A 12,187-nucleotide genomic window follows, 5' to 3' on the forward strand; every position below is an offset into this window, starting at 1 on the left:
GATTGTGTTTATCTCTCTTTCCATTTGAATTAAAAGTGGATAAAATAATATACGATAATATGATAATATGATGTGTAGAGAGATAGAGGTCAATAAACCTCAATTTCATTAATTAGTTTCATTTTAGGAAAAATAATCAATCGATTCCTATGGAGATGGAGATGGAAATGGAAATGGAAAGTGAAAAGTTCAAAGAAAATGAATAATTGTGAGATAAAGAGAGAGAAAAAATGAATAAAGAAAGATTTAATGTTTTATTTAAATTAAAAAATAATTAAAGTAATGTCAATTTTAAAAAAAAAATGGATATTATATGTGGCAAAAAAATTGACGGTGTTTAACATTTCCGTTATTTTAAATAAAATTGACACTTTTTAACAAGTTAATATATATAAATAGAATTTTGATACTTAATAAGTAAATTTGACACTTTCTTACAAGTTGGTGTGTAAAATTGACATTCTTCCCATTATTTTATTATAACGTCCCTTAAGATTCATAATAAATCTCAAAGAATATATAAAAAATTAACAAAATAGTTATAAAATATATTATATTATTACAATAAAATTATATATTATAACATATTTCTAAATGTATCAGTAACATATACTATAATAATATAATATATTATAATAATATTATATTATAATAATAATATAATATATTATAATAGAAACAAGAAATTATAGAAAATAGTATAATAGAAAAGTATAAATAATAATTTTAAAAAAATTATTTCATTAATTTATTACTTAATTTAAAAAATTAAATTATCAGTTTTCCCGGTTAACCGACCTCCCAGACCAAAACTAGTAGAACCAGAACCGGTAAAATCGATACCATTAACGGTTGGTTAACCGATTTGTAAAATAAAAGGCAAAATTGGTCTTAACCGACCGTTGCACACCCTTATATTAACCACAGTCATTCTAAGGTGTTCAATCAGTCGGTTTATCGGTTTCGATTAAGTCTGATTTTACCTCTTATTTTACTAACCGTTTAACCGACCAATATTTTTTTTTATTGATTTTACCATTTTTAATTTTACTGATTCCGGTCCGTACCGTGAACCGATAACCGGTTTTTGTTTCACAGCTCTATCCCTTCCTTTCATTTCCTTTGCCGGCGGGACGTCATTCCATTTGTAGACTATAGAGAAAAATATGGAGCCGCTTCTTCTCTCCCTTGGTTCTGCAACCGTCGTATCTCCGATCAGAAAACCTATTTCTTTCTCCCTCAGAAAACCCACCTACCCTACTATTATCCATTTCAGACCTTCCACGCACAAAGCTTATCGCCTTTATCGAAAACCCTGTTCCGCCATTGATAATTCGAATAAGGAACCTTCTCCCACCTCGGAACAAGGTATCTCTTTCCTTCTCACCCTCCCTCACTCTCTATGTGCATGTTTGAACTCTGATTATTTAACTATAAAAAGTTTTATTAATTGTTATTGTTTTGTGTAATGAAAATCAGAAAATGAAGTTGATAATCTGGGGGTTAAAGCTGCCTTATCGATTCTGAGGTTCTACAAAAGTGAGTTCTTGATTATTAAGATCATGATATGTGTGCATAAACTAGTGTTAATTGTGTGATACTAGTTATTTCAGCTTAACTAATGAGGTTTCTTCAAAACGTGATTGAGCAGGAGAGATTTCTCCATTGATGCTAAATAGTTGTCGCTATGTTCCAACATGTAGTGAGTATTCAATGATTGCTTACAAGAAATATGGGTTTGTGAAGGGGAGTATCTTGACTACATGGCGTATCTGCCGTTGCAATCCTTTGGGTACTTAACCCACTTTTCTTTCTTTTAACTTCTTGTTCATTTTCCTATGTTGTTGCCTATATTATTATTGCAACAAAATGACAACATAGTGAATGAGGAATGATGAATGATTTTGATTTGTTCTTGTTGGTGCAATGACTCTCCAAAATGATGGATCATATTTGGAAACTGAACTTACTCCGACATATATACAAAATTATGCTAATTGGATCTCTATCTCCCTTTTTTTACTCTTGTTTCTTTTAACTGTATTGGTACTTTTGTGTACTTGTGAGTGAACTATATAACTTACTTTAGTTTGTTTTAATGTAAGAGCTTCTTTGTTTTGGGTTCAGTAATTACATGATTTCGATTCAGGTAAAATTACATGTTTTTGTTGCTGTTGTTGAGTTGGAAGTATAATTAGCTTTTTGGTGAGTAGTTGTATACATAATTTTTGCCCCTCCCCATAAAAAAAGGGTATTTTGTAATAAAAGAAACTCTTGAAGTGCTAAAATAGTGTCAGATCTTTATGAGTGCATAAAAAAGGATTTAGTGCTAGTGTTGAGATCAGAAATCTTCAGCCATGGAGAAGAAGTGAGAATGAGATTTTCTCAATATCCTTAACAGCCTCAATCTACAAAAAAGTATGAACTTTGATGATTGAAACCTATTTTATCTTCAGGTGGTTCTGGATTTGATCCCCCAAGATGGTTTAATGAAAGCACTTTGGACGAGTGAGTTGGTCAAAAAGCATTGATCTTTTTCATGCCTAAAACAATGGTAGATTCCTCTATGCCTTCCATCTCTCATTTTCACTGCAATATTATCCCATCTCATTATCGAACAAATTTATGAAAAACTGACATTATCAAGAAATATAGACATTAAGATTCTTAATCATCACAGTACATGTAAGAGAAAGGCAAACCTGTTTCACACTTGAAGCAAAAAAACAAAAAAAACTGTTCATGCATCTGACAAACATTTCATTTTCTAGCTTCAAAATTTCATTGATGTGCATCTTTCTTTGTGGAATTTATGAGTGTGTTGGCTTCCCTAATATAAAAATTAGGAAAATTAAATAGATAATTACTATTTAGTTGGTAGTTATAAGCGGTTAAAAGCAGTTAGAGGTAGTTATGTTAGTAGTTACTATTTAATTAGTTTGTTATTAGTAGGAAGGTGAAGGGTTCGAACCCTACAAAAAAAAAGTTAGTTATTACTTATTAATAGTTATTTTCAGTTTAATAGTCTAGTACTAATGAATATTAGCAACCATCATGTAATTTGTATGTTGAATTGTTATTGATTAAACTTGAATAATTTGTTCTTTTTACGTCTAGGCCTTTGGGTGGTTGTTCTGAGTCTCTCATCCCCCATTCTTATCTTTTCATCTATGACTTATCTCAATTCTAATTTTTATAATTTGGTATTGTATTAGAGAGCTAAAAATGTAATGGAAACACAAAGAGAATGGGAAAAAAAATGAGAGAATAGAATAAGAAATTTTAATGTTTTGTAGTTTAGTGTATGATTTCAACATGTAAAAGGGATTCACATACATTCCTAAGATATTGGGATTACATGAAAATCAAATTTTGTTCATCTTTTTTTTGAGAAGCATAATGCATCCATTTTGGTAACACTTTAGATTAAATATCTCGAATGAATATTAATCTAGATGAGATGGCATTTGAAAACAGAACTTAATCAGAGACAAACAAAAATTCAAAATTTTATTAACAACTTTTCATTTGGATACGGTTTCAGATCAAGATTCAAAACATAAAGTGTTTCCAATATAACGTGGCATAACCCAACTAATATTAATATCCCTTTCAAGCATATTCCAAAATCTTTAACGACCAAGCAATGAAGTAATAAATAATCTTTTGATTCTTCACACGAGATATGTAATTAATGTAATCAATTAATAGTTATCTTGGGTTTTTCTATATATGGTTGACTTGATTAATATATTGGAGATCTCTAGATTAGTGGATCTCAATGTTATAATCTTGTATATAGTTTACATTTTGGAATGAATAGAACAACGAATTGTATTTCTTTATGTTATTAGATCTTAGGATTTTTTTCTCTTCCCTCTTCTGCTGCGCCCACGGTCAATTATCTACTATCTTCTCTTCAATTACTCTTTTACGTCGTATCCTAACATTTCATCTTCTCTTCAATCACTTTTCTTAATCCGTTGCTCTATTCATTCCAAAATGTAAACTATTTACAAGATTATAACATTGAGATCCACTAATCTAGAGATCTCCAATATATTAATTAGGCCAACGATATATAGAAAAATAACTATTAATTGATTACATTTATTAATATGCAACCTCTATTAATCATAATAAGACTTTTAGCCTCCTTGCCATGTCATGATACCACCCTGCAAAACAATCCAAGAATAACACAAGAACACTTACAAAAAATGATACATCCAAAGTCAAAAGAGATGATGGAACACAAAAACAACAAAACAAAAAAGTAATACACATTATTACTGATAAACCAAAATGCATCATAAATCAAAAGAATTGAAACCCAATTACACTTTCCAACAATTCAAATACAATAAAGGCATACAGAACAAGAACTTCATCAAAATCAATCATCTTTAAGATTACTTTTATCCCAAACTCAAAAGAGAAAAGGTGAACCTCAAAAGAATCACCACCTGCCTAACTAGGCATCAACCCTAAACCTCCCACAACCTTGGCCTAAATCTCTTTGATCTTCTTTATCCCCTCAATCTCTAGTTTATTTGCAGGTTTGAATTTGAAGGGTGACGTGGCAATGAGTAGACATTAACTTGGTGGTGTTGAAATGGTTGCCACGTCACTTAACAATAGTGATATTTTACCCGCTCTCCCGTTTGTAGGTATTATTTTCTTTATTTTGATCCCTTACAAAAGAAAATAAAGCATCTGAGTGGGTGATGGGGGTTTATTTGTTTAATCCGTTTGCTCAGAAGTGGACCATTCATTCATGCCATTAAATACTCCCCAATCTCATTAAGATTCAGTTGAATTATTTGTATTCTGACTGAAGCTGGTTCAATTGGGTCAGTCATGCATGCCTTTAAAATAAACTGATTGTATTTTGCTTATTGATGATTTCATCCAATGCATTAAACATCATTAATCTCAATTTTTAATGAAAAAGTCTTAATCTCAACTTACAGATGACAATTTTACCCTTTAGGCTTTGCAGATACCAGGGGAAGTGGGGGAACATTTCCTGCACTAATTAAGGTTGGATCTGAGTTCTGACCAATAATTTACCATTGTTGATTTTGGGTAAGTAAACCTGGAATGGGAATCAAGATTTGGGACCACTGGCTAAATAAATATTTTTATTTGATTCTTGGGTAAACCATATCGCAATTTTTTATTTTTTTTATAATATTTTATGGTAAGACGAGTTGTGGGCATTGGCGCACGTCATTCTTAACACCATTGGCTTAACATGTTGAGATCGGGTTAGAAGGCAGACTGAGTTTTCTTCATTCCAATTTTAGTAATAAAGATTATTCAGTTGAATTGTTCAAGTCAATTGACAATCATCATATGTGGATGAACAACTGTGTTGTGTATCTCACTTCTGTTTGACCAAATTTTAGTTTATTGTATAAGCCACCAGTCTTTTTCTTTAACCTAACTCTGGATCTCTTTATACTCTCATTTGTCCAGATTATTTTATATTACTTATTTCCTTAGGTGTTTACTGTGATGGAATTTGGATAAAGCAGTTATTTTCCTGAAGAAACTATTCTTGCATTTTAAGGTAGCAAGAACCTTTTGCCTAAAGGTTGTGCTGGGTAAAACTAATTATCTGGAATATAATTTGACCATTATTAAAAAATAATGTGATTATTATTTGGATTATGATGGCATACTAAATGAGCAATAAAAGTTATTATAAAATGAATCCTGATCCAAAAAATTAATAAATGAAGAAAATTAAGTATCACCAAGTTTCCAAATTGACTCATATCTTCAACTACTTTGTATTTGATATTTGATCAGTAGAGTATCAAAGTTCATACAGATTTTTTGAAAATTTGCCTACAAAAGTGAAAAAGACTTTGTAAATCTTCAAAAGTTATACAGGTTTCCAACACGATAGAGCGTATATAATTCGCCCCTTCCATCCCTGCAACAGCCACATACTATCCTCATCGATCACGAAATCCTTATGGTAACTCGTCCTCACCTTCCAAACCGCCTTTTCGACAATATCCCTATTAAACGGAACCTGGGCAAATCCCGCCCTCATATTCCTAACTTGCCATTGTTTATAAGTCTCGGGTCTCTCCACTCTTTCCCACCCTTCACAAGCTATAACATTTAACGCTTCCTTCCCAAACACCTCCCTCTCGATCAACATCCTCTCGTGATACTCTCTCGGAACGTTCGTTTCCAACATGTCAAATAACGCCGAGTAGTGGAATAGAGCCTCCCTGAACCGGGTCACAAAAAACGGGGCATTATATGACCCGTTTAAAACCCCGTGTATAAAAAGATTAGGATTTATCTTCCTAATTAGATTTAGAACTATATTTCTAGAACTATCAGCTAAAACCGTCTCATCATGCAAGTTTTTCGATCTGTATAGGCAATTGACGACAACATACTCGTCGTCGTCTAGTTTCAGGTCTTGGATCGTGATTGAATCCCAATTCTTCGCGATGGCATTGTACTCGAAAGGTACGTCGAAGGTTTTAGCATAGTCCTTTAGCCTGCGACCGGTTTCTTCAACTCCTGCTGCAGGGCGGAACCCTGGTTGGGGAAACTCAATTCCAGTAATTCGAAGCTTCGGAGGGCCGCCTTCTCTTTGGGCAATGCGTTGGATTAGCGTTGGCCATTGGAAACCGTAGAGGATACCGAAATCAATAACGTGTAATCGCGTTGACTTTTCTGCATTGAGCATTATCGTCTTGTTTGATGTGAAATTTGACATCTTTCGGAAGGGACATGATGCCAGGTATAGATGGTATGCTTTTAGGTAATCGACAGCTGATGTTTTTCGGCTGAGAAAGGCTTTATAGATTTGGCTTCCAGTTCCGGCCAAACGAGCCTCGAGACCGTCAGCTAAACAATGAGCTAATCTTTGGTTTCCATCGCCAAAAGGGGAAGAGTGTTGTCGGATTTGCTTTAGTAATTCGTTGGCACACCTTTGATCATCAGCTGCAACTGCTTGAGCGCAATGAATCAAAAGGTTTCTCAAATCGATTACTTCCTTTTTAACAACTTGTTTCTTTCCACGGCCTTTGTTAGACATGCTAGTAGTACTGTTTTGCTGCGTTCTTTTGTCTATCTCGTTTTTAAGTTCTTCTCGATATTCTTTCAAAGCGATTTCGCCACTCCCCATACTACAAAGCAATACCTTGTCGAACATTTCTGATCGAACTGTTGCATCTGGAAAAACAGCTGCTTGTTTACTACTCCTTTCTTCTTCTAAATCACATTCCTCCTCTCTATAAGGATTCTTCCTACCTTTCAGCTCTTTGGGAGAGAAGGGTGACGACGAATCTTCCTCCTTAACCGGCGTTTTGTTGGCTGCAAAATTAATCAACAATTCACTACTTTTGGGAAGAAATTTGTTTGCTTCTTCAACTCCCTTATTGAACTGCCAAACAGACTGGTTACCGCCATATAGATCTGATATCTGAAGAGGGCTTATTGGGGAGTCAAGGAAACAGCCATCAATAACACCATTGTTAGCACTGTTTGATGAGGTAACCGACGAGCGTGGACCATTGTTACTACTACTGTTGCTTCCACTATAGACATAATTGTATTCATCTGAAATCTCAACATTATTGTTAGCTCGATCGATTTGAGGCGATGGTGGATACTTCTTTCCAATGACATCGTAGAATGATTTCTCAGCAGCTTGAAGATCTAAAGACTCTTGAAGCATGCAGGTTTTCTCTTCCATATCTTCTTCCATAAGGATCTGGTTTATGTATTGCAAAACTGCATCTGAGAAATCACAGTCTTCATGAGGATCTTCTTCATAGGTTAAAGTGGAAGTAGAAACCAAATTGTTTGTTGGAGCGTCATCATTCGAATGGAAAGGAATCCCGAATTCGTAGCTCGTGAATGAACTTCCATGATCCGCAAACACAGACTGGAATCTAGGATTTGGAAAAGGGTTAACAGGGTTATCTGGAATGATGGAAAATCCACCAAAACTGTTATTCGACAAAGGAGTCTGAAATCTAGGTCCTCCAATTAGGTTATTATCAGGTAAACATGATGAATCTGGATTAAATTCCAGTTGGATTCCATTTCTCGCAGTAGAGAATCCCCTGAATCTCGGATCCATTAATTCTCTAGAAAGGAAAAGCTCAGCTACAATTTGTGGTCAAGATTGGAAATTTAGTCTTGGAATTGGTCTTTGAATCCCGAATCTGCAAAGAACAGGCCTAATTTCAAAAGGGTGATACAAAAAAACAATGATTTCAAAAGGGTCATACAAAAAAACAATGATTTCAACAAACTAATCATGATTTCAAAAGTGCACACGAACTATATATGAATCAAACTTAATTATACATCATCAATTAAAGGGTATGGAAAGAAGATGAAAGAGTACCTTTGTGTGATCCCCAAACAGAGAGAGGTAGACTTCTGAATCTCTAATGGATGATGAGTTGAAAGAGAAGAGTAGATGAGAGAGAGAGAGAAACGAGGATGTAAAATGGACTGAATTTCTTACTTTAAGCTTTTTTCTTCAACGAGGAGAAGAGAGAAAAGAGAAGTAATCACAGCCGTTGTTTCCGCTGACCCAACACGTCGCGGGCTGTAGCCGGTCATAATCCCGTTATTTTTTTGGCGCATATTAAAAGATTTCCTTCCTCCCAAAAAATAAAAATATGCAAACTTTATGTAGAATATTAAATTAACAATTTCAATCTAGATATAGTGTAATTTAGAGTTAAAATTGGGATTTTAAATATATTTTTTAATTTATAATTTTGAACAGAGAAGTAAAATTATTTAATTTTCACGTTGGTGGGTTTAAGTTTCTTTATTATATAATAAAATATAAAATTATTTTAACAACTATAGAATATAAGAAAATAATGAAATGCAAAATAATAGGAATTTTTAAGTTCTTACAAATGTTTTTTTTCGAAAATAAATGAGTCTCAATATAAATATTAATAATAACAGATACAAATTCAACTTATAAATTTTATTTATAATATTTAAAATTCTTGAATCAATATATCTATATAGAAAAATATTAGTTTGTATTAATATAATTAGTGTGATAACTATTTTTTAATATATTAGTATATTTCATTTAGTTTGTATTTAAATAATTTAAATAAATTCGATATATAATATTTTGATTGGTTAAGTCGACTCTAACTACTGAATTTAACTGTCACAAATTTTGTTTTCATTAAAAGAATATTTAAGTTGAAGTAGGGTGATCCGAACATTTTGTATATAAATATTTAGGGGAAGTTTGTCTCGTTTATTTAACATGTCAATAATAAAGTCAATATTGTAATATAAAAAAAACATGAATGATATTTTTTTTTAAAATTTCAAATGCTAATACATTTTTGTAAGTATATATATATATATATATATATATATATATATTTAGAAAAAAACATTGGATTTATATTTAAGTATATATAACTTTAAAAAACTTGGTCCCATGCATACTAAAATTATTAATTATTTGACTGGATTTTGAATATAGTTGAGTTCTAAGGCTTAATATGAAGACTAGTTAAACTTGAACTAAGTTAATTTATTGTGTATTTTAAGATTAAAGTGTCAATTTGAATATATAGTAAAAACATTATGTTTGTCTTAGAAAAACAAATTAATGCTTCAATTTGATATTTTGTAAGTATTCATTATAAAAATGCTTAGGCTAACCATAATATAATAATTTATTGGGAGAGAACTTTAACTTGTAGAGTTCAAAATACTAATTTATAGAAACACTTTGAATTTATTTAATTAACTCACTTAAGTAGATTAAACAATAATAGGAGTTTCTAAGATACCAAATGTTATCATTCCTGTTTCATTCTATTTGGGAGATTTATTTTATTATTATTTCTGTCCAGTTCAGTTTCAAATAATCTCCGCGGGGCACCACTATATCTCATCATCTAAAAAAAATAAAAATAAAAAATCATTAAATTATAAACAAGTATATGCTCATATCGATAGGAAGACTAGACGGAGCTGGGGCAGCTGATAACTAGCTTAGGCTTCTCGGCGAGTCTCCCCTGCATTGATCCATTGTGTTAGCTGGCATGCATTCATTGCTTCCGTGCTCCTAGTTGGCCATTGAGGAACGTGATGCCCTACGGGAGAAAACATTGGATGAAGATGGTTGGCTAGTTGAGGTTGTTAGCATAGCTTGCCTTGGCCAGACTAGGGAAGAACCAGTCGCAAGGACATGAACGAGCGTACTGTAGAGACAGTATGAAAGAGAGGAAATTTTATATTATTCTAAAAAAATAATTAAAACTCTTATAAAATATAAAATATAAAAATTAAATAATTATATTAGTAATTTTATATATTTAATTTTTATCAGTGTTAGAAGTAGAATTTGAGATAAATCTAAGCGGAGTCGCGACGGTGATACAAATATCATCTCCCCGTCTCATTTGATTTCGGAAAAAAAAAATTACCTCTAACAAAAACCACGGATTCTCATCAGTTACGGAATTGTTGGGTCATTTTAACATCAATCCTTTGTTAAAAACAAGTAGAGCTTATTTGATTATAAATTATTTAAATTAATCTATTATCACATCCTATATTCTTTCACCAATTAATATTTATTATTAACTAAAAATATTACTTTAATAATTTAATCCAAATAAGTTATCTTTTATATCACATAATATTGAAAAATATAAAAAATAAAAAGCTCATTTTTAAGTCATGTTTTATAAAATTTTACTCAAAATTCAATTATTACATATATTTTTTCATCAATCAAATTATTGTATATTCATTAAATAGAATACAAATTATTCCTTATTTAAATATTTTCATAATTTTATTATCTATCGAAAATAAATATATTTAGAGTAATGTATACTTAGAAAATCAGTTTTAACAAAAATAATAATAAGGAAAATTAAAAGGAAAAACAATTTGAAGAATTAGGAAAAAAAGGGAAAAGAGTTGGAACTTGCTTCAAGTTGGATCGGTACCGTCACGTGATGGTGAAAAGGTGGAAGACCGTCACGTGATGGTGAAAAGGTGGAAGACATGTGGGAGGGACACGTGGAGACTTGATTTGGACAGTTTTATGTCTGTATTAGTGGGGGTGTGACCCATTTCTTCTTAGGTTGACTTATTAATTGATTTTCCAAAGCTCCACTACCTAGTAACTTCTTGTATTTTTTGTTTCTATTCCATGATTATTACAACACTCTCTTAAATTTTTAATATTTGTTTGATTTTAAAAAAGAGAAATGATTAAGAGAACAAATTTGGGAGAGGGTATTAAGAGTGAATGACGCTGGCACTAACATAAAAAATAACAAAATTTATCTATTTTCTCTCCTCACCTTTTATTATTTTTTCAACTTATAGTGACACATCATTTCTCCCCTTTATCCCTCTTAAAAAAAAGTACATATTTTTGTTTGAAAATAGAAGCTTGTCCTGGTTTCCGAACATTTGAAGTTCAACTGTTGCGGAATTTGACCAAATAACCCTAAAAAAACCCTTAAATGAGTTGATGATCAACGCATAATTTTAATTGCGCTGGTGACCACTTTATATTTTTTTGACGAAAATACTCACATCGCGTAACGTAATGGGTCTTTTCGGGGAATATGTTCTTTATATAAATACTCAATTTTTTTCATTTCGTTATTTTTCTTTCTCTCTCTTTTCTCTACTCCGCGTGCTCCCTCTTTCACGACGGCACGACGGTGGAACCCTAAACGAACACATCATGCAGATCGACGACGAAAACTCATTTTAATATCATGTGATTTGATTGATTTATGTTCTTATTTCCATCATGTTCATCTTCAAACCCTAAACCATGAGGTTGTTCTTATTTTTCATCTTATTCATATTGGTTGTTCATCTTGTCGATGATGATATTTACAGATGATGCTTTGAATCGGTTCTGTTTCAAGGAAGATTAATGTGATTCTCGCGAAGGGCCGTCCCTTGTAGCGAAGGGACATCCCTTGTAGCGAAGGGCCATGTAGCGATGGTCCATCCCTTGTAGTGATGGGCCATCCCTCGTAGCGAAGAGTCATCCCTTGTAGCGAAGGACCATGTAGCGATGTGTCATCTCTTGTAGCGAAGGGCCATGTAGCGATGGACCATCCCTTGTAGCGAAGGGCCATCCCTCGTAGCGTTGGAAAGTTGAAATCCA

At 32.4% G+C, this 12,187-nt stretch overlaps 2 protein-coding genes across 3 annotated transcripts; one reads left to right on the forward strand and one right to left on the reverse strand.

Moving 5' to 3' along the window:
* The first annotated feature begins 1,120 nt into the window (after window positions 1-1,120).
* LOC124944529 (UPF0161 protein At3g09310) lies at window positions 1,121-5,464 on the forward strand. Of its 2 annotated transcripts, none has more exons than XM_047484804.1 (5): window positions 1,121-1,368; window positions 1,480-1,539; window positions 1,652-1,792; window positions 2,457-2,554; window positions 4,994-5,464. In XM_047484804.1, the coding sequence occupies exons 1-4, from the start codon at window positions 1,167-1,169 to the stop codon at window positions 2,510-2,512; spliced, it is 459 nt and encodes a 152-aa protein (XP_047340760.1). In that variant the 5' UTR covers window positions 1,121-1,166; the 3' UTR covers window positions 2,513-2,554; window positions 4,994-5,464. The 2 variants fall into 2 exon arrangements, with proteins under 2 accessions (XP_047340760.1, XP_047340761.1); XM_047484805.1 differs by having other exon boundaries at window positions 5,003-5,464.
* A 261-nt stretch (window positions 5,465-5,725) lies between these two features.
* Window positions 5,726-8,511, reverse strand: LOC124945792 (scarecrow-like protein 9). Its single transcript, XM_047486288.1, has 2 exons — window positions 8,393-8,511; window positions 5,726-8,207 (listed from the first exon to the last, which is right to left on the reverse strand). Exon 2 carries the CDS (start codon window positions 8,120-8,122, stop codon window positions 5,894-5,896), a length of 2,229 nt encoding a protein of 742 aa, XP_047342244.1. The 5' UTR covers window positions 8,123-8,207; window positions 8,393-8,511; the 3' UTR covers window positions 5,726-5,893.
* Window positions 8,512-12,187: the final 3,676 nt, after the last annotated feature.

The sequence above is a fragment of the Impatiens glandulifera genome, chromosome 7, assembly GCF_907164915.1.
Source record: "Impatiens glandulifera chromosome 7, dImpGla2.1, whole genome shotgun sequence".
In the NCBI taxonomy this organism is placed as follows: domain Eukaryota; kingdom Viridiplantae; phylum Streptophyta; class Magnoliopsida; order Ericales; family Balsaminaceae; genus Impatiens; species Impatiens glandulifera.

What these genes read in the sequence shown, in the direction of transcription:
- LOC124944529 (XM_047484804.1), top strand. Translation starts at nt 1,167, where the DNA reads ATGGAGCCGCTTCTTCTCTCCCTTGGTTCTGCAACCGTCGTATCTCCG. An exon ending in TTCTCCCACCTCGGAACAAG is followed by an intron (nt 1,369 to 1,479) that starts GTATCTCTTTCC and finishes AATGAAAATCAG; the next exon opens with AAAATGAAGTTGATAATCTG. An exon ending in GATTCTGAGGTTCTACAAAA is followed by an intron (nt 1,540 to 1,651) that starts GTGAGTTCTTGA and finishes GTGATTGAGCAG; the next exon opens with GAGAGATTTCTCCATTGATG.
- LOC124945792 (XM_047486288.1), bottom strand. Translation starts at nt 8,122, where the DNA reads ATGGATCCGAGATTCAGGGGATTCTCTACTGCGAGAAATGGAATCCAA.